At 34.9% G+C, this 19212-nt stretch overlaps 1 protein-coding gene across 3 annotated transcripts in view; it reads left to right on the forward strand.

Annotated features, from left to right (window-relative positions):
- Cadm2 (cell adhesion molecule 2) overlaps window positions 1-19212 on the forward strand; it is a 947889-nt gene that overhangs the window by 716546 nt on the left and 212131 nt on the right. For all 3 annotated transcript variants that reach the window (XM_087899672.1, XM_087899674.1, XM_087899675.1), the window contains one exon: window positions 9659-9808. In XM_087899672.1, the coding sequence (XP_087755798.1) occupies window positions 9659-9808 (150 nt within the window). The remainder of the gene's footprint in view (window positions 1-9658; window positions 9809-19212) is intronic.

Below are 19212 nucleotides of genomic sequence, written 5' to 3' on the forward strand. Positions count from 1 at the left end.
AAAGCCTAATATATTTGTGCTTATATTTTAACTTTGTACTATTTTGTCATGCATCTGTATATTAGTTGTATATTATTAATTAACATTTTAATAATTTTTAAGTTACTTACCTGTACTTTTAAATTTTCCTCCTAGATGTATAACTATCAATGAAAAATTTTATTGTAGTTGATATTTAAAATGTATTAAATTTAGTATTATTTATCATTTCTTAATATATGAACCTTCTCAGACATATCTTTGTAACAGATATAGATATATAGAGAGATACATATCCAATCTTACTATTATTTTAGACTCTAATTGAATTTCTCCTATAGGAAGTACAATTCTAAATGATTATATCACACCCATTTTTTTCTCCAGAAAATTATTTCTGTCCTCCACTCCATCACTGACCCTAATTTGAGAAGAAGCCCACCCTTCCAGAGTGTTTCGTTCAGGATGACATGAGAGTTTTGACTTAGTTTTATGGTTGAGCTCCAATGTGAACCAGCCAGTGATTGTGGTCATACATTTCTTCTCTTTGGAAGGCTGCCTCTCAAATGTATATCAGTTAGCATGTGAAGGTACTAAGTTGTAAGCCTTGTTCATTCAGCATGAAACAGTATTCTTAAAAGTAAATGTGGGGAATTATCAGCCTAGATTTTGCTTGAAAAATCAAATGCACTCATTTAATAAATTATACTTTGTGTAAGAGAGATAGTTCAAAAACATTTAAAAGAATGGTTTAAATATCTACAAATTAATAAAACAAAAATTCAGTGTAAGGTTATTATATCCAATTTCTGTTTAGTTTTGAGATTAAATACATCTGTGCATTCTCCAAATCCTTAAATATGTTTGTATGTAATCAAGCTTGTATTTGTTTTGCTCTTGGACAGGGTAACATTTAAAAAATATATAAACTAAAACTAAGGAAAATTTCCTTATATAGATATAAGTATAAATATACTAAATTTTTAAATCGTCAAATATATTGAAATACAGGTTAATAAACTATAGATTATATGCAAGAAGATAACCCATTCACATAATACATTCATTTGGGATGGATAAGTACTCTAAAAATTAAGCATTTCGAAATTAAGAATATATGAATTTAGTGACAAAACTGACTAATAGTAAAGTAATGGAAAAAGCTAGAAAAAATCATTTAATGTAGAAAGAACACTTTTGCTGGGAATATTCTATTAAAAAAGGTTACAGTATATAATATGTAGTTTACTGGATCAGCTAGTAAGCCTCATTGTATGGATAAATTGTAGACATGTTTTTCCATAAGTCCTGTGGTTTGTTATGAATAACCTAGAAACTTACCTTACGTTCTGGAAAAGAGAAAGACGAGGAGTTTTTAGGGAAAAATTGTGATTTTGTGGGTCAGGAGCCGCGGGTGCCACTGTAAATCTGAAAGAGGCTTTTGTCATGGATCAGAAGCCAGCAAAGGCTGAGGGCCAAGTTTTGGGTATGCAAGAGCTTCTGCTGCCTGGGTTGGTATCAGAGTGTGATGCTCACAATAGACACCGTGGACACCAGGATCTGGTCTACAGGATTGTAACACCCGAAGCTGCCAGGTTGGCACTGCTTTGCTTCAATATCAGGAAGAGAAAGTCCTTCCAACCTTTCCTGGCCTTGCAAGACCCAGTGCCCGCCAGCTTTGTCTCTTCCCAGTTTTGGTCTGGCAGTTGTAATGGAACACAGGTCTCCAATGTACATCCTGTCTCTATGGAAACTGGCAGCCTGTATCAGTCTGATGGCCATGCTCCACAGTGGCTGGACTGAGGGATGGCACAGAAGGTAGAGACCAGGTGTTATACTCTAAAAGGAAAGTTGGGTCCAGGAAAAAAAAAAAGGAAGTAGATTCAAAAAAAGGAAATTATTTGGTATAGTCAGTTTTTTTTTAGGAAATTCTTAAAATTTAGAATGTAGAAAATGTGATGGAAGAGATGACTAGTAATTTCTAAGTGAGTATGTGAAAGAACACAGCTATTCCAAAGTAGAACTAATTTACACTTAGTTATCAGTCTCAATTTTTCCTCCAATTTCCCTTCTCACATGATGCAGCATTCATTGCGATTCTTGAGAATTGTAAGCATGTGTTAATGACATTTGTGCTTTGCAACCTAATAGTCTTTAGTATGCAATACATGTTTCAGTTCACACAACTACTGAGCCACAACTTTCACATTAGAAGGTTATTTGTTTGGAATGCCTTTGGTAATTTAGTGGAAGTAATAACATGCTGTATTTTTAGACACTAATTTAGGCATCATGAATGATCTTGAACTTTGTAAGATGCATGTTATTTACTTAAGTACTCCCAACGTAGTTGGTAGAAGGGATAATAGATATAGACAACAAGGGAGGAAAGAAAAGGTTGAAGGAATGAGGGAGGGAAGGGAGATGAACAGAGTCTATTCTTGGACACAGGAACACACTAAGCAATAATCAATCAGCATTGCCCATCATTTTAAAATGTGCAGCCTATTTCTGTTGGCCTTCGTATTTCACAACACTTAGATATGTCACATATGTTCATTTTGCATTTAATGAAAAGCACCTCAACACAAACATGTATTTTGTATATAATATTGTTCTTGAGTGATAACAAAGATATTTTTAAATTCTCTGAAACATGTGTGCTATTTGACTCAGGTTGCAATACATTTTGAGACTTAGATAATTGTGCAGCTCAACTTAGCAGCTTTAAAAACATGGAACCACACCCCAAAATAGAGAGTAAAATTCCATACCACTGTTTTACTCAAGAGGCGCTGACACATTTTTGTTGAAAAACTGGGTGTCCTGATGTTCTCCTGTCTGGTTTTTTTTCCATTACTTTTTTTTTTTAAATCTGAACCATTCTTTCAAAGAGTCTTCCTCATTTTCAGGTAGAGAAATAATAATGAGAGACCCTAAGCTGCTGTCAATTAGTCCAAAAAATTTCTCCATTTGTCCTTTAAAAATTACTGACTCTAACTTATTCCCTCTCAGCGGAGCAGAGCCTCAGCCTCAGTCTGTCTGACTAGGACTATCTATATCAGGTGACCATTGCTCTCAGAGAGGAAGCAGTCATGCACAGTTACACTAGGCACTGCTGTGGTTTATGCTTCATTGTTAGCTCAGGAAGAGATGGAGAAAACCACCATTAACACTCGTGCATTGAAGAGATAAAAATGTTTGAAATTCGTTGTTGGTGGACATCCAGAACTGTTTGGGTACCAGTGCTAAAACATGTATCTTCATCTGCTTTGAGTGTTGCTCCTGCTTTTGCTTATTGTTCCTTTGTTGTCATGGTCCAATCCAGTCTCTCATGAATTGTCAATATTCTTTACTAAGAAATGGTTTCTTTGTGTGATACTGTCCTATGTAATTTTGTGATTTAACAGTAAAGACATGTGCAAAATTTGTGGGTGAAGGATGGCTGTTAAAGACCTAAAGTCAATGGGAGGAAAGGTTCAGTTTGCTTCTTTTTTAGTTTGAGGTTCCTTAATTATACAGATGAAATCACTGGAGAAATCAAAAACTAGAGGCACTACTTGTTCTGCTATCTAAAAATTTATAGCACTCCAATATATACATCATTTCCTTTATGTTTCTCTCTTAGTTATATATTAGCAATTTATATCTGTATAGGTGTGAAAGTTTATAACCACAAATGTTAGAGTGATGTAAACTGGAAATCGAGCACCTCAACCTCAGTAGACAATGAGTAGAGGGGACATTAGAGCCTGTTTCAAAATGTTTTATTAGACTGATGATGGGTCAGAGGAAGAAAAAAATAAGTTAAAAACCTGTGCAGCTGTTGCAACCAGAGACATAAATGATAACTTTCAGTGGTTCACTGTAAATATTTAACAACTTTCTCTGTAGGGAAAATCATTGGCCTATAGTGTTTGCCAATTTCCATGATGAAAATACTCCCTCTGTGATTAATTTTGAACTACCAGCTTATGCCACTGAGTGTAAGAAGGCTAGAGTTTCATCCCATGGAATCTCAGAGGTTGCACACATTATGCTTAAACTGAATTTCAAATGCACTTTCTCTTATTGAAAAGGGGTGCGAGGGTCATCACAAGCCTGCACAATGCTCGGCTACAAATGACACTTCTTAATATTACAGTTATAGAATCACAGTTATATTCAGATTCTTTCATAGCCAGTCTATGATTAAGCAAATAGTGATGAAAAGAGAAGGCAAGCTTTGAAACTCTTGTTTCTGTCTTTTCTGGATGTCGGAGAGGACACATGTCTAAAGGTTTCTGTGCCAAGTGCCATGATTTTCAAGATGGAGAGGAAGAAGTGATGAACTCTGCAGATTAAATCATTAATACACCAAATGCACCTAGTATTGTGTCTACATTTATAGCACAATGAGCATAAACCTTTAAATTCCCTGCATGCTCTATAGCTTTTGGCAGTGTTTGATAGGTCAGGCGAGGTAACAAAGAAAAGGATTTCAAAAGGGTGTTAATACAAGAGAAAAGGAAAAGAATTTCATAATCAAAGCAATCCATCCATCTAGCAAAGCTGAAGTATGACCTTTTTCACTTAATAGCTAAGTAATGATAAACTCTTTTATCATTTTCTAATGTATACATTTTGTACAATATATTTCTACCAGTTCCTGCCCACTTGGGGTCTCGAATAGTGTTAGGTATATCTGTTCTCAACCACTACTTTTATATTCTTCATATACTCCTAATAGTGCTTCAAAAAGAACTAAAGAGTTTTGTTGTATTTCGCTAATGTGTGATTTGTTATATATTTCCACTTATTTTAGTGAAATAGAAGCCTATACTTTTACACCTTTATATGAGCCTGAACAAATTTAGCACACCTGAGTTACATTTGGGTCATTCTACTCTCACAAACTATAATTAAAATTCAGGCCAGTATTTTAAGGAAATATAATCACTTTGAATATGGGCATCTCCTTTGGAGATTCCCTTTGAAATAGAGTGTACTAAGTAGGATAACTGTGTCACCGGTAAGATACCCTTCTACCAAACTTATTTTTTCAGTATTTTTTATTGAAAATAGATTCATTCTCATACAGTATATTCTGGTTATTGTTTTCCCTCCTCTACTCCTCCCTTTTCTTCCCCACTTCTCCTCCCCTCTGGATCTTCTTTCTTTCTGTCTCTCATTAGAAAAGAACAGGCTTCTAAGATACACCTTCCAAGCATGACAAAATATAATAATAAGAAGAAAAGCTATCATACCAAAGTTGGACACAGCAACCCAACTTGAGGAAGAGTACAAAGTTCAGACACAAGAGTCTGAGACCTGCTAATTTTCACAGTCAGGAGTCCCATAAAAATGCTAAGTAAATAGCTATAATACATATGCAGAGGATCTGGAATAGACTCATGAAGGCCCTTGATTGCTGCGTCAGTCTCTCTGAGCTGACATGTACCTTGCTTAGTTGATTCCAAAAGCCATGTTCCTCTGGTATCCTCCATCCCATATGGCTCTTACATTCTTTCTACTTCCCCATCCATGGAATTCCCTGAGCCTCGAAAGGAGGGTTTTGATAGAAACCTCCAAATTAGATCCTCTCTCTGTGCCATATTTGTATCTGGGTCTCTGTATCCATTTTCATTGCTGCTGAAGGAAATCTCTCTGATGATGAATGTATAAGGCACTGATCTATGACCATGCCAGAATATCATTAGGAATCATTTTATTGATCTTTATTTTTAGATCAGTAGTGTTGGTTTTATCCTAAGTCTGTGCTATCTTCTCTTTATTTCTTGGTTACACAAGCAGTGTTAGGTACAGGTTCTGGCTCACGGAGTGGACATAATTAAATTTGAACTAATCAAATCAGACCTTCATTGGCTACTTTCACAATTGCTTTAGCACATTACGCAGTCAGGACAGATTGTATGTCAAAGGTTTTGTAGATGAGTTGGTGTTCATGTTTCTCTATTGGTAACCTGCAGAGTGTCTTCCCAAACCAAACAATGCCTGATGATGCTGCATGCTAAGGTAATGGGATGTGTGAGAAGGAAGGTTAGAGTAGGTCTTTGTGATTCTATGGGAATAGCTTCAGCCAGGAAAGGGCAGCCACAGCAATTTTCCTTTTACAGACTTTAGGTTGAGATTGGAGTAATCCGATCTCAGGAGGAGAGTTGTGGGTCTACCTTCTCCCTAATTATTGCTATGGGAGGTACAAACTTTGATTTAGCAGGGAATGCCTTTTGGGTTTGGAGGATGGAATAGAGCAAAGAGTTGGGGAAGGAAAGTTAGAAGGGGGTGGTCTGTTGTATATACATACGTGGGCAGGAGAGAGAGACAGTTGCAGCTGAGTTCTGTTGAGTACTAGGTATGATACTGGGGGATTACGTGAGTGGGAATAGAGAAAATAAGAAAGAAAGTCTGTAAGCAACCTATGTGTTTTCAAGGCAGGCGGGCATAACCTGTGGCTACCAAACTTTTAATTGACTTAGAATTGAGAAACAGAAAAGATATTTTTACAAGTAATAATATGAATTCGGTCAGAGAGAGGAGTTAGTAAATTGCAAACAAAAGATGCCTGGAAAAAGTTTGCTTCGAAGCTTCTGAGCAAAAGACCAGCACGGACTGAACCAGGTTTCTTCTTCCCATCAGTTTTTGTCAGGGTTGAAGTTACCTTGCTGATTCATTAACAAACTTCTCTTCATTATTCGTATTCCAAATGTGGATTCCTGAAAGACAAGTCCCACATGATATGTACATAATAAATGAACTGACAAGATATCCCTAATTTGATGTGATATGACATTTTCCAAATGAGAAAACTCCTTCAGAAAGACATCTTGAGATTGCAAGGCAAAGCTGAGCCATGAGGAGTTGAAGAGGAAGGTCCCAGCGACGCAGTCTTCCCTCCTGCTCAGGAACAGCAGGAAATGGCAGTGCAGGCCTCTGAGAAGAAGTCTGACTGCTTGCTACACAGGCTATTAAATTGATTTTGGAAGCCATATATCCTAAGGGTATTTAGGATTAGTTGATCTCCACATGAGTTTTCTCTCTATTGGGAAAACTAAATTCTTTGACTTCAAGAATTTTTACGCTGCAAGAGTTAGGGAACTGGAATCTTACTATTTAAAGCTAGAAACCTTAAAGGGAGATGTTAGAGGGACATTGTCCTCATGTCTGCCCTTGAAGGTCCTGATGCAGATGTACTGACATACATCAATACCTAGTGGTAAATAATCCTAAAATTTTCTCCCTTTTTCTTTTTTTTGTGGGTCAGTAAGTGAATATTAAAATAGTGATTAAAATTAGTTTCTTGTATAGCACAAAAGTATTAAATACAGTAAATACTGGCATTTCTGTTATCCAATTTTACAACTTAAATTTTATTATAAAAATGATTATTGATTTTTCTCTTTTGGTGGTGAATTCACATTTGCTCAAACAGTTACACATCTCTTCTGACCCAGCAGCCTCTGGGAAAGAGAAGAAAAAATGTTGAACTTTCAGAATCAACTTCAAATGGTTCATTGACTTTGTTTCACCACGGGAAAAAAAAAATCACTTAACCTCCCAGTGTCAGTTTACCCATCTGTGAAATGAGAAGGCTAATATTTTCTTGTGGGGATGTTCTGAAAATTATTTTGCAAATGTAGTAGATAAAATTGTAGCAAGCATCACTGCCTTTTCTCCTGAATACTTTGAAGAGGCCGACAGTGTTATTTATGCATTTGTTGATAGTCAGAATATCATCTGGGTGAAACATGTATATTTATCAGCAGTTGTGAGCTTTATGATATTGAAGGAACACTTCTCCCTGGATTGTTCAATTTATGTATGACATTAACAGCAGGGAACCTACGGGAAAAAATGTAAACCTTTACTGAGCTCCATGTTAAGGAGGTGATAATTTCAGGCAAGTAGTCCCACTCTGGATATGATTTCACGTTTGTGTGAGTGTGCTTTCGTTTTTGCCCCACCTCATTTTAGACGTTTGATAGCTCTCTGAACTCCTTGCCAATGGTCATCTCTGAGATGAAGGCAAGGCACACCACATTAGGGTTCCTGTTGACTTTCATGTAAACCATCAAAGAATATATTATATAAAACTCAGATGTCAATTTTAAAATCCATCTTAAAGATTAAAGGGAGGTGTCCTGGGGAGTCGTCATGGTGACTTGAAGGGGCTGGCATTAAGAAGGGAAAGCTCCTGATAAAAGATTTTAATACTCGAAAGTCTTAATTATGTAATGTGGTCATGAACCTCTTTTCTTGTGTCATTTAAGGCTGGAAAGAAATGTTTCCCTTCAGGCCCTTCTGTGTCTTCTGGTGCCAATCAGTAGGCTTCTTGGTAATAAACTTCTTTATGCCGATGGCTCCCATGCAACCTCAAGTGGTGCTTGGAGTAATGACAGAATCATTACAAACTAAAGAAGTAAAGGGAAATATATTTCATGGGTATGATTAAGCCATACTAATGCCCTTGAATATGTAAATTATTTTTGACTTAACGAGCTAACCTGCTCATGTAATAGTATTTTAACCTGGCACTAGTAAGTCATTTTTACCTCTGCTAATGTTTGTTATCAGACCTGCCAGAGTTTATTTTCAGAACATTACTCAAAGATAAAATATATTTATTATGTTTGTGCATGTAGAGATAAAATGTATATATTATGTGTGTGCATAGATTAACCTTGTTTAAATTATTAGAAGTGTATTTTTAACTAAATTTATCACATAGATTACATTAATAATGCAAATGATGCATATAAAGATAAAAAACATGGTTATATCTGACACTCTCCAAATTGATGATTCATTTAAGAATTTTGAAGATGTATTTCTCTGATTATATACAATTGTAGAAACATGAGCAAGACAGTTATAAGTATTTGCTGAGTAACCACCAAATACACATATACACACAGGTGAGGTGTGTAGAGATATTGATGTTGTTGAAAAGAAAGTATTTTGCTGGTGCTCTTCAGGCAAACCTCAAACTCCTGGAATGCAGGGGTTTCTTCAGCTTCCTAAATCTTTAAGACTCCAGTGCATGCCACCAGACCAGGCTTTTGAAATTTATTTCAATTAATATTCTATAGGATGGATAATGGATATTCTTTATAGAATTGTTACATAGTTTTGCCAATATTCTGCATTTCAGAAAACATAAAACAGTTCTATAAGAATTCTGAGTGAAGTGGGATTAATTTTTCATTTACTTTATCATAAATTCACTCTGTTCTAGTTTTTATATATTATGTGTTTTTTTTTTCCGAAATTATAAAAAGCTACCATGGAAGTGTTTTGTGTGTTTCCTATGCTCCTGCTGAGACTTTAATTCATGGAGCATCATTGTCTGACTTACCTTCAGTGATGGCTCCCTCTAACACCACATAATTAATTTTAGGCCAAGGGAAAATAAAGGTTCTTGTCTTACTATTGGAATATGTCTTCATGTGTGCCTAAGAAAGGTACATATTCTGAGAATTAAAAGGAAATACAAAGGAGCCTTAATGGTCCACCACTAGGGTGGTCTTAAGAATTTTAAATGTCTTTTCCATCTTTTTTAAATTTGTAATATTATTGGTTTAAATCTTATTTTGAGTAAGACCTGATGTTCAGTGTAGATCTTGGGAAGTTTATCATTTTATAAACTTTCATTTAATCAGCATTCTCTTTAATCTCCTTTTAGGCAGCCAAGGGCAGTTTCCACTAACTCAGAATGTAACGGTTGTTGAAGGCGGAACTGCAATTTTGACCTGCAGAGTTGATCAAAATGATAACACCTCCCTCCAGTGGTCAAATCCAGCTCAACAGACTCTGTACTTCGATGACAAGAAAGGTGAATACATTTTCTCAGAAATGTTTTAAACATGTTCTGAAATACCCTAATTATAATGAATTTATTTTCCTAAGATGATTCAAATTATTCCTTTTGATTACTAAACTGCTGCTGCTTGTACTTAAACATGATAAATATTAAATACTTTAGTTTGCAAGTCATAAACACCAAAGATAACCTGTGTCAACTTTCTAATAAAATAAACAGCTTCAATTCTATTGGAAAGTGCTTTTCCTCTTTTCCTGCTCAATCCTTGCAGCCATCTTCTCATTATACCCTTCAATTTGGGAGCTCTCTCATCTACATAGTGAATTCTTTTCTCCTACTGGGTAATATACTGCTATTTTTATGATCCTAATTTTATGTGCTAACAGTATGCTTTCATTTGAGGAAGTTTTATTTTATAGATTTCGTCTCATCAATTGAAAGAGCAAGGAAAAACTATGAAAACAACTTATCTATTGAGCATAAATATGTGTATTTAACAAACTGAAATTCATTAAGAACCTGTATTTTTGTGTGACTAAGATTAAGGTATATTTGGACTCCTTGACTAATTAAGGAATCTAATTAGATAAAACATAGATTATGGTTTAAATGCTTAGTGGTGAAGAAGTCCATACTCTACCGCACAAGCAAACATCTAATAATACATGTCAAATTGTTAATGCTTCATTCACTATTGTGAATAAAACAGTGAGTTCAAGAAATGTAATAATATGGAAGTGAAATAAAACATGGAAATATTTATAAGTAAATTTGCATTATAAAACAGAAAATATGATTTAGGTAGTACATATTTAAAATATTTTTGCATTTGATATGCTTAAATTTTTTTAGATAACAATAAAACAACCTAAAATCAACTTAATTTTTAATATTAAAATTTTGACCACCAATTTATATATCGGTGGCCTTTTTCCCTCTTTAATGTTATCAACTGAAAATGTATTCTGCAAGTTTTTAGATATATAATGAAACACTGGTTTTATATATATAATCAATTAAGTTCAAACACAATGAAGGTCTCTGCATAACATTGGTTAGAGAACAGACAAATGAAAGTCTCTACCCTCATGCACAGTCAGTAGATAGATGACAAATATAGGAAGAGAACATGTACCGTGAAAAACCATGAATATGGACCAGGGATTTTTAGTTAAGATTCTTTGAAAAGGAGCTGGGAAAAATGACTCACTGTGTATTGCTCTTCAAAAAAATCCCAATCTGAGAATCTCCAGAGAAAGAGAAATAATAGTGTAGATGAACGGATATTTTGAATTTTGTTTTGAGAAACTAGCTCATGTGGTTGTGGAGGAAGTCAGGTTTAAAATATTTATAGGCTGGCTAGGTAGCTAGATACCCAAGGGATTGTTCCTCTCACAGCCTATACCTAAAAGTAGAACTGCCTCCCCAACAGGGGTCCTCAGAATTTTTCCCAAGGCCTTCAACTGACTGAATGGGCCCACTGTATTCTATATTAATAAAACATTTAAATATTGCAATACTGGCTCTTAGAGATTAACTTTACAGCAACACATATACTGATATTTTACCAAACATTGGAGGACAGTAATTTCCTCTTTCTGTGAGGTATGCTTTGCACGACAAAAAGCAAATGGTCCTAGCTGTGAATAGTGAGGAATGCTGCATCCACTATTCCCTTGACAATAACAGTTTTGTTTTCTGAAATTTCAGTTATAGGAATTCTTTGCTTGCGTAGTACGTCTTTATACGGTTGTTTTACAATCATACTTTGTATTTCATAGTTCTGAACATATGTACATATTAGGACAAAGATAAAATATATTAAGGTAGCATTATTTCTTTATTCGTTTCCTGTATTAAACACTATTGCCTAGAAGTACATTTTGTACATGTGTATTATATGTTGTATGATTACTCTTGTGTGTGTGTGTGAGAGAGAGAGAGAGATAGAGAGAGAGATCACACTCACACATATGTGTACATGCATCTTCAAGCATGTTTAAAGTCCACAGGAAAATTTCAAGTGTCTTTCTGAGACGCACTGTCATCTTATTTTGAAACAGAGCTTCTCAGTGACTTAGAACTCACTGGACACATACTTATCTGTTTTCTAGTACCAGGATTAGAAGAAGGGCACCACCACAACAGGTTTTTTAGATGGTTCCTAGGGATCAAACTCAAGTCATTAAGCTAGCAAGGGAAGCTACTTTATCAACTTCACCATTTCTCAGACAGTAATTTTTGAATGTATAAAATACTATCAAAGAGAAATTTGTCAGAATCAACAACTGTGGCTTTCTGTGCTGTTATAGGGTACAGAAAACAAAAAGAGGAAGAAAGGGACGGTTACAACAGAAAAAGGGGCAAAAAGGATGGGAAGGGGAGGAGGTGGGAGGAAATGGAAGAGTGGGGAAAGGAAGAAACAAAGATAGAGGGCCAGTTGGAGGGAAGAGGGGTTAATTATTGAAGAGAATAGACCAAGCATACTGGTAATATTACTGATGAGAGGCATTCTGAATACTTAGTTAAGCTACTTAGAAAGGGAAATTTTTATGTCCTTGATTGGGCTGAATGAAGAACTCAGGGTGGTGGTCAATTCTCCTCATCATTGGAGAAGCCTTGCTTCCTTAGAATTATGAAATATAAGAAAGTATGTCTGATACTAGGCATGTTATAACCAGCTAAAAGTGTTAAGCAGGAATCTGTCAAATGTGTGGGTCCAGGATCATCTTTATGAAGTCACCTGTGGAAATTGAGGGCATTAGTTAACATGATACTTACTTGGCCATATTTCTTATCAAAGTTCAATGAAAATTATGATCATTCCTACATTTTGGCATGTTGATTATAATAAGTACTTTCCACAGATACTAAGGGAAATGAGACATCCACAAGCCAAGCAGAGTTGTTCCCAAACCTACAGCTGAGAAAAGCTGTGAAGGGATTTGAGTCTTGACCTTTTACCTTGGTTCTAACAGGAACTTCCTAGACTCGAGGACTTGGAGATGAAAACTTTAGGTCTTGTCTCCCATCTGTTTCTCTTTGATTGTTGCAAACAAAGCTTTGTACATCCTGTTTGGATCTCAATGCCCAGAAGGACCAAGCATGACCTTAGACTCCTTGACCTCCTCTGTCCTCCTCCTCCTGGTGCTAGGATTGCAAATAGATATCATTGGGTCAAACATTCTGTCACTGTATTTTTGCCACCTACTTCTTCCTTGAAGTGCAAATATTCTTTTAACACTGATAAAATGCACATAGAGTGAGGTTTTGCAACAAATGCTAAAATGAGCAATTACACAATAAGGAAAATATCTTCTGCCTAGGCTGAACAATTCAGAAGCTACATGACAATATCAGTACTTAGACTCTTTTTAAATAAATAGATACTTATTATTCTACTGTTTAAGAACACTGGTCATATATAAAATGCTGCTACACAGCTGACAGTTATTCCTTGGAAGTATTTTCCTGGAAGTCTATTTGTTCTCTACCTTGCATAACCACCTTGCTGGATTATAGACAGGTAGTAGAATAAGAAATTGGCAAGCAAGAATCTTATGGCTGTCACAACACAGATATCAAATATTAAAAAAAATTAAAAAATGGTTGAAATCATAAGCTTAGAATCAGATATGCCCTTTGACACTGCTGTAGACTAATAGGAGGTGATGATGGACACCTCTCCAAAGGTGATCAGATGTCAGATTGAAAGTGTTGTTTTAACAGGTTCCTAACTGCTTTGCACATACCCAAAGATAAGGCATTAAACTTTAAGGAAGAAACTCAATTATAACCCAACTCCTTTCTGAAAAGCTTATGGAGAAGTCATTATCCTTCATGCATAAGAACTCTGAAGATAAAAATGAAAAATCAAATCAGGAAGACCATGCCAGGATCCACAAGGTGTACAGAAAACTTTGTCACATGTGGCTCAGAGAGTGGTCACTTGTTAGGACTCTCTTCCTTCATTTATTTCAGAACTCACCTCCACTGTTCTAAATGGTTGATAAGAAGGCAGAATTGTTCAGATATGTAAAGACTGAGAAAAATGTGTGACAGAGGTTACTTTTACTCCACAGGAATGTTCTTTGGTATTGGGCATTAGAAATTTAAAAAAAAATCAATTAGATCATAGTGTCCGTTTCTCAACAGACAACATATAAAACAATTGAAGTAGCAAAAGCTGATCACTAAATTCTCAGAAAAGAACCCTTCAATTTGTTCCTATTGACAAATACTTTAGCAAACATCTCTAGGAGTACATAGTGTGCACATTCCACAGTTACAACTCTGTGTGCTTAGATTTGTCTTCATATGAAAATGCAAGCTATATTACTCTGATATTTTACTTTACCAGATTTTTGATAAAGAAATGTCTTTGCTTGCTCTATAAGCATATAGATTGGTGTCTAGAGCCCCATCACTCCTCTTAAATGCTGGGCAGGTATGGTAGATTCCTTTATTCCCAGCGTTAGGGAGGCAGACATAGGGGATCTCTTGGCAAAGCAGCCAAATTGACACGCTCAGGACTCATGAAGAGACTATGTTTTAGTAAATAAAGTGCAATGATGTAGGAAGACACTAAACACAGCGTCTTTCTTTCATACCCACGCATAGAAAGTAGTCCCTATACATGCATAGACATGTGCATATAGGGGCATGCACACTTTCTACATATACACATGCAAGAATATGGTCGAAAATATTCACATCATTCCTAAAGGAGCGAAAATAAAATTCTCCCCCAAAACACCAAGTCACTGTGTTAATTAACCAATTATTCTGCTGATGATTTTACATTCATATTGAGAACAATGAGAAAGGAAGAACATGAATAAAGTTCCCTAAAACAAGAATGATAAGGAGAAGAAAAATGAGGTGAATTTTAAATGAAGGTAAGCTTCTCATGGCTTCATACCAGTCAGTGACACTTCACAGTGTCTATCTGTGCACCTGGTATCAATCAATGTGACAAGCTTTAAAATATTAAAGATGAGCGGAAAGCAAAGCAGGTATTGAGGTGGAGAGTATTAAATTTCCTCTTGCTTTCTTCAAAAATACCAGGTATTCTCTTTGTTCACAGTAATACACAATTACTATTGTTCTCTTGTATTTACCTAATTCTTACGTAGTGGTTAAATAGCCTTCACTATGGTTAGCATATCTCTCATCAATGAGAGTCCTCAACCATAAGGTTCAGAAGGCCTTCCCATGTTTTGTATAAAAAGACCCTTGAATATTTGAAGACTGTAAATAGTTCTTACATAGATTACTTTGTGAAATGACAAGCCTTTAATTTCTGTTGTCTAATATGTATGATATGGGGTTGTCGAAAAGGCTTCCTTTTGTTGCCTTCATTTAGTCTTGATTGTTTCATTTTTTTTCTGCCAGAAACAGTAATTTATTCTAGGACACTACTCCAAAGACACCTTCTTTGTAGTTGATCTCTTCAGTGCACCACCCTCCTCAACCCTACCACACCACAATAACTTCGCCCTAATTAGAAAATCTTGTAGCAGAAACAGATAAATTCTTGTAGTAAAAACATAGCTATTAATCGAAAGGAATCGGGTTTACATTAGGAAAATAGTGTTAATTTTGAGTTAAATAGAATGCACAAATTATATATAGAGAGACAAACGTGCTCAAGGCCATCACCAAAGAGGAAGAAGCACCAGGGTTTTGCTACAGTGGGAAATGCTCCTCCCTGTGGGCCTAAAACAGAATGCTTCCACTTTGGGACATTTCAGAATTCCTCAGACTTTTTTATACTTTACATTTTATAACTGCTAGTTTTTTTTATATCGAAAAATTCTATAGTGTCTTTCAAAACATTTTATTTGAAAATCAATATTCTCTGTACATAAACCAAATTAGAGTCTTGAGATGGTTTTAATGAAAATGGCCTCATAAGTTCATTCAGATGCTTGATACCTAGTTACTGCAACTCTTTTGGGAGCTGTCATCTTGTTGGAGGTTGTGTAGTCTAAAGTGATGTGTGTGTGTGTGTTTGTGTGTGTGTGTGTGTTTGTCCTTTAGTGCCAAGTTGTCATATTCATCTTTATAAAAACAGTGATAGCAGTTATAAAATTATTACGGCCACGTAGTATTTAGATAGGTAACTATAATTTTATTGATTGTATAATAAACTTATTATAGGAGATGTATATTCATCAAGTTCCTAATGAAAATGTTCTTCCTGAGTATAGGAAAATAATCTTGAAATATACATAGTTTAACATTGATTTTTGAAGGGAAAGATTTCTTGGCCATTTGAACTCTAAGCTAATCATTTACAAAACTTAAAGTATAAAGGGTAAGAATGACTACAGAGTAATCAGTTTGCATAGTGGTCTAATAGCATTTTGTTTGTGTAGAGAAGCCCTTTGATTAGATTCATTACAGAGTGGGAAGTTAAGAAAATCTAATACTTTGAGAAAGGTTTCATAATAACATTGTTAATGTAATTCTCTGTATAGAAATGGAACTTTAACATTACTAGAAATACTAATGAATTATGGATAAATTTTATTGTTTAAAATTGCAAAATTGCAAGTTTTATACTGCTGTAGATTTTTTCTTTCTTTCTTTTTTTTAGATAAAACATTCTAAGGTTTTAGCTGTTAGTTTCTAGTGCTTTTGTTCACTCTGATTTTTTTAATGACCAAAACATAAGGAGAATTATATAATAGGTAAATGAGAATTAATATAAAGCATATATTAGGGATTTGTCTAGCTATGATTCATTTATATTGTGGAAATTGCTCTAATTTTAAAGAATTATGTAGATTGAAATTTTGTAGATTTTACAATGCCAATAAAGGCAATTTTCTGCAATTTTCAATTATATTTTCAAAATTCCAAGAATAGATCTGTATTTACCTTTTTGATATCATGTGCTCTACTGTATTTTATGCATTAAGCAGAAGTATGTGGTCATTGACCCAGGCAATAAAAACAATTTATATTCTCTGTTATCCAATGAATGTCCCATTGGATAGTTATATTTATAAAAAGTATGCAGGATAACCTATTATTGATTAGATAGATTCTTTATGAAAATAACACTAAGTACACTAGTAAGAAGTATGTTTTTAAAATATTATTTCTTAAATATCCCTTTAAATTACTACAGTTCTTTTGAAACTCAATGAGTTTCTCATGTATGCACTGAGAAATGTTGGCTTGAGAACACAAAATAATTGGAAATAAGGGAGATACAGGATACACACAGTTACTGGCTATCTTTAAATGTATTTATAAATACATGTAGCTGTAACTGTTATGGTTAAATATTTGTGAATGTGGTTATTGCTTTCCAATTTATTCACCTCATTTTTATTTTAAAATAATTTTAAATTCATAAATTCCAAGTGCTTTCTTCCCATTGCTTCTACAACATATTTTTAATATTTATACAAAAATGACAATTTATAATATCTCTGAATAAATATTTTAATATATTTTAATTTTGAACATGAGGGTTATAGAGTAGTATATGTATTCTGCTTTTGTTAATTTATTTCTGTATTCCAAGAAGGCATTGTATTACATCCTTGGATGTAATAATAAAATATTTCTATAAGTTTTAGAGTGAATCATAGGAAGAAATACTAGATAATCTCAAAATGTTTGTGTTTGTAAGAACTAACTCTCCTGATGTTATACGTCCTTTTGTTGTAGAGTACTGGGTGAACTGAAGTGGAACTGGGCCATTAGCAGGGAGATGCTAATTTCTTTGAGTCTCCTGCTTCCTTATTTCTGAGTATCAGAATGTTCGATGTCAGTTTAGGAAGAATGTTAGCTAGAAATAATGCATTGAACTTGAGCTTTTGTAGTCTTTGCAATTGTGTCTTTCCTTTATTCAAGAAAGGACACACAGTGAGATTCAATGAACATTTTTTTCCCTCAGCTTTCTGTTTGACATTATTTCTTTTTGTTTGGTTCATTCTTGGGCTTTTATTTTTATTTTTATATTTTGTTATTTATGATTATATTTTGAGACAAGGTCACAGATAGGCTAGAATAGACTCAAGATCGCTGAATAAATAAAAATGCCTTGAATTTTTGTTCTATCCACTTCCATTTCACGAAGGTGGGGATTTTAGGTCTGAAACACCAAACTTGTTACATGGACTAATGCTGTGACTGTCTCTGAGCCAAAAAAAAAAAAAAAAAAAAAAAAAGGCAAGCTTTCTAAAATGGACACTTGTAACATGAGGGTCTGCTTGTTGGGGGTTTCTGTCCTGCCTGGTTCCCACAGTCATTAGGTCCCAAAGAAAATCATACAGAGAGTTTACATTAGATATAAATTGATTGGCCCCAATATTATCTTAGGCTTTATATTAGCTCTTATAATTTGTATTAATTCAGTAGTTTTATCTATGTTAGCCACATGGCTCAGTACCTTTTTCAGCGGGGCAGGTAACATCCTGCTTCTTCTATGATCTGGGCAGGACTGGGGAGGAACGGGCTTCCTCCTTTTTAAAATTCTCCTGTTCTCACCACCCTGCCTCTACTTCCTGTCTGGTTGACCCGCCTATACTTCCTGCCTGGCCAACCAGCGTTTATTTAAAACATGATCGACAGAATACAGACAATTCTCCAGCACCAGACACTGTCTAATCTTGATGGCAGGAGAGTTCAGCCACTCTGTCTCTATCAGAGTGCACAAGAAGAAAGAGCAAAGGCAAAATGCTCCAGAATAGACTGCAGATGGGGCTTTGATACCTTGGAAGAATTGTGCCTTTTTTAAATTAAGACACAAAACTGTTAAAGGTTGTTAAGACAAGAAGTGAGCCAATCATTTAAATATTGTCATAGTACCGTTCTGACTCCCACAGAGTATGAGCATTGGAGAAATAAAGATCAGAAGCAAAAAGACTCTTTCTCACACACACATACATACACACATACACACATACACACATACAGAGTCACATTCACACTCACACACACAAACAGACTCACATGTACACAGATGCACATTCACATGCACACATATACATTCACATAAACACACACAAATGTTGGGAAGAAATAAAGTTGTTTCAGACACAATGAGAAAATTCTATTATCTGATTTAAAAATGACAAATTAAAGAGTGAAGGAGGGAGCTTGTAAGATTTTTAAGCCTTTGGGTTAAATACCTGGAAAGATAGATTAGGATAGATGTGGGCCTAAGAAAAGAAGGCAGTTGTGACTGTTGGACATCTGAATATATTAAAAATACAAAGAGAATTGTATAATAAGACATGATGATAAGAATCTAGAGAGTGATGTAATTAAAGATCTTATGCACAAACAAGTATCACCTGGATAAACAGCATTGGCAAATGTTCTATGTAGTTAAAATTGTTAACTTGACACTATCAAGAATCACTGGAGAAAAAGAGGAATTTTTACTCGAAATG

The sequence above is a fragment of the Myodes glareolus genome, chromosome 2 (genome assembly GCF_982192425.1).
Source record: "Myodes glareolus chromosome 2, mMyoGla1.1, whole genome shotgun sequence".
In the NCBI taxonomy this organism is placed as follows: Eukaryota; Metazoa; Chordata; class Mammalia; order Rodentia; family Cricetidae; genus Myodes; species Myodes glareolus.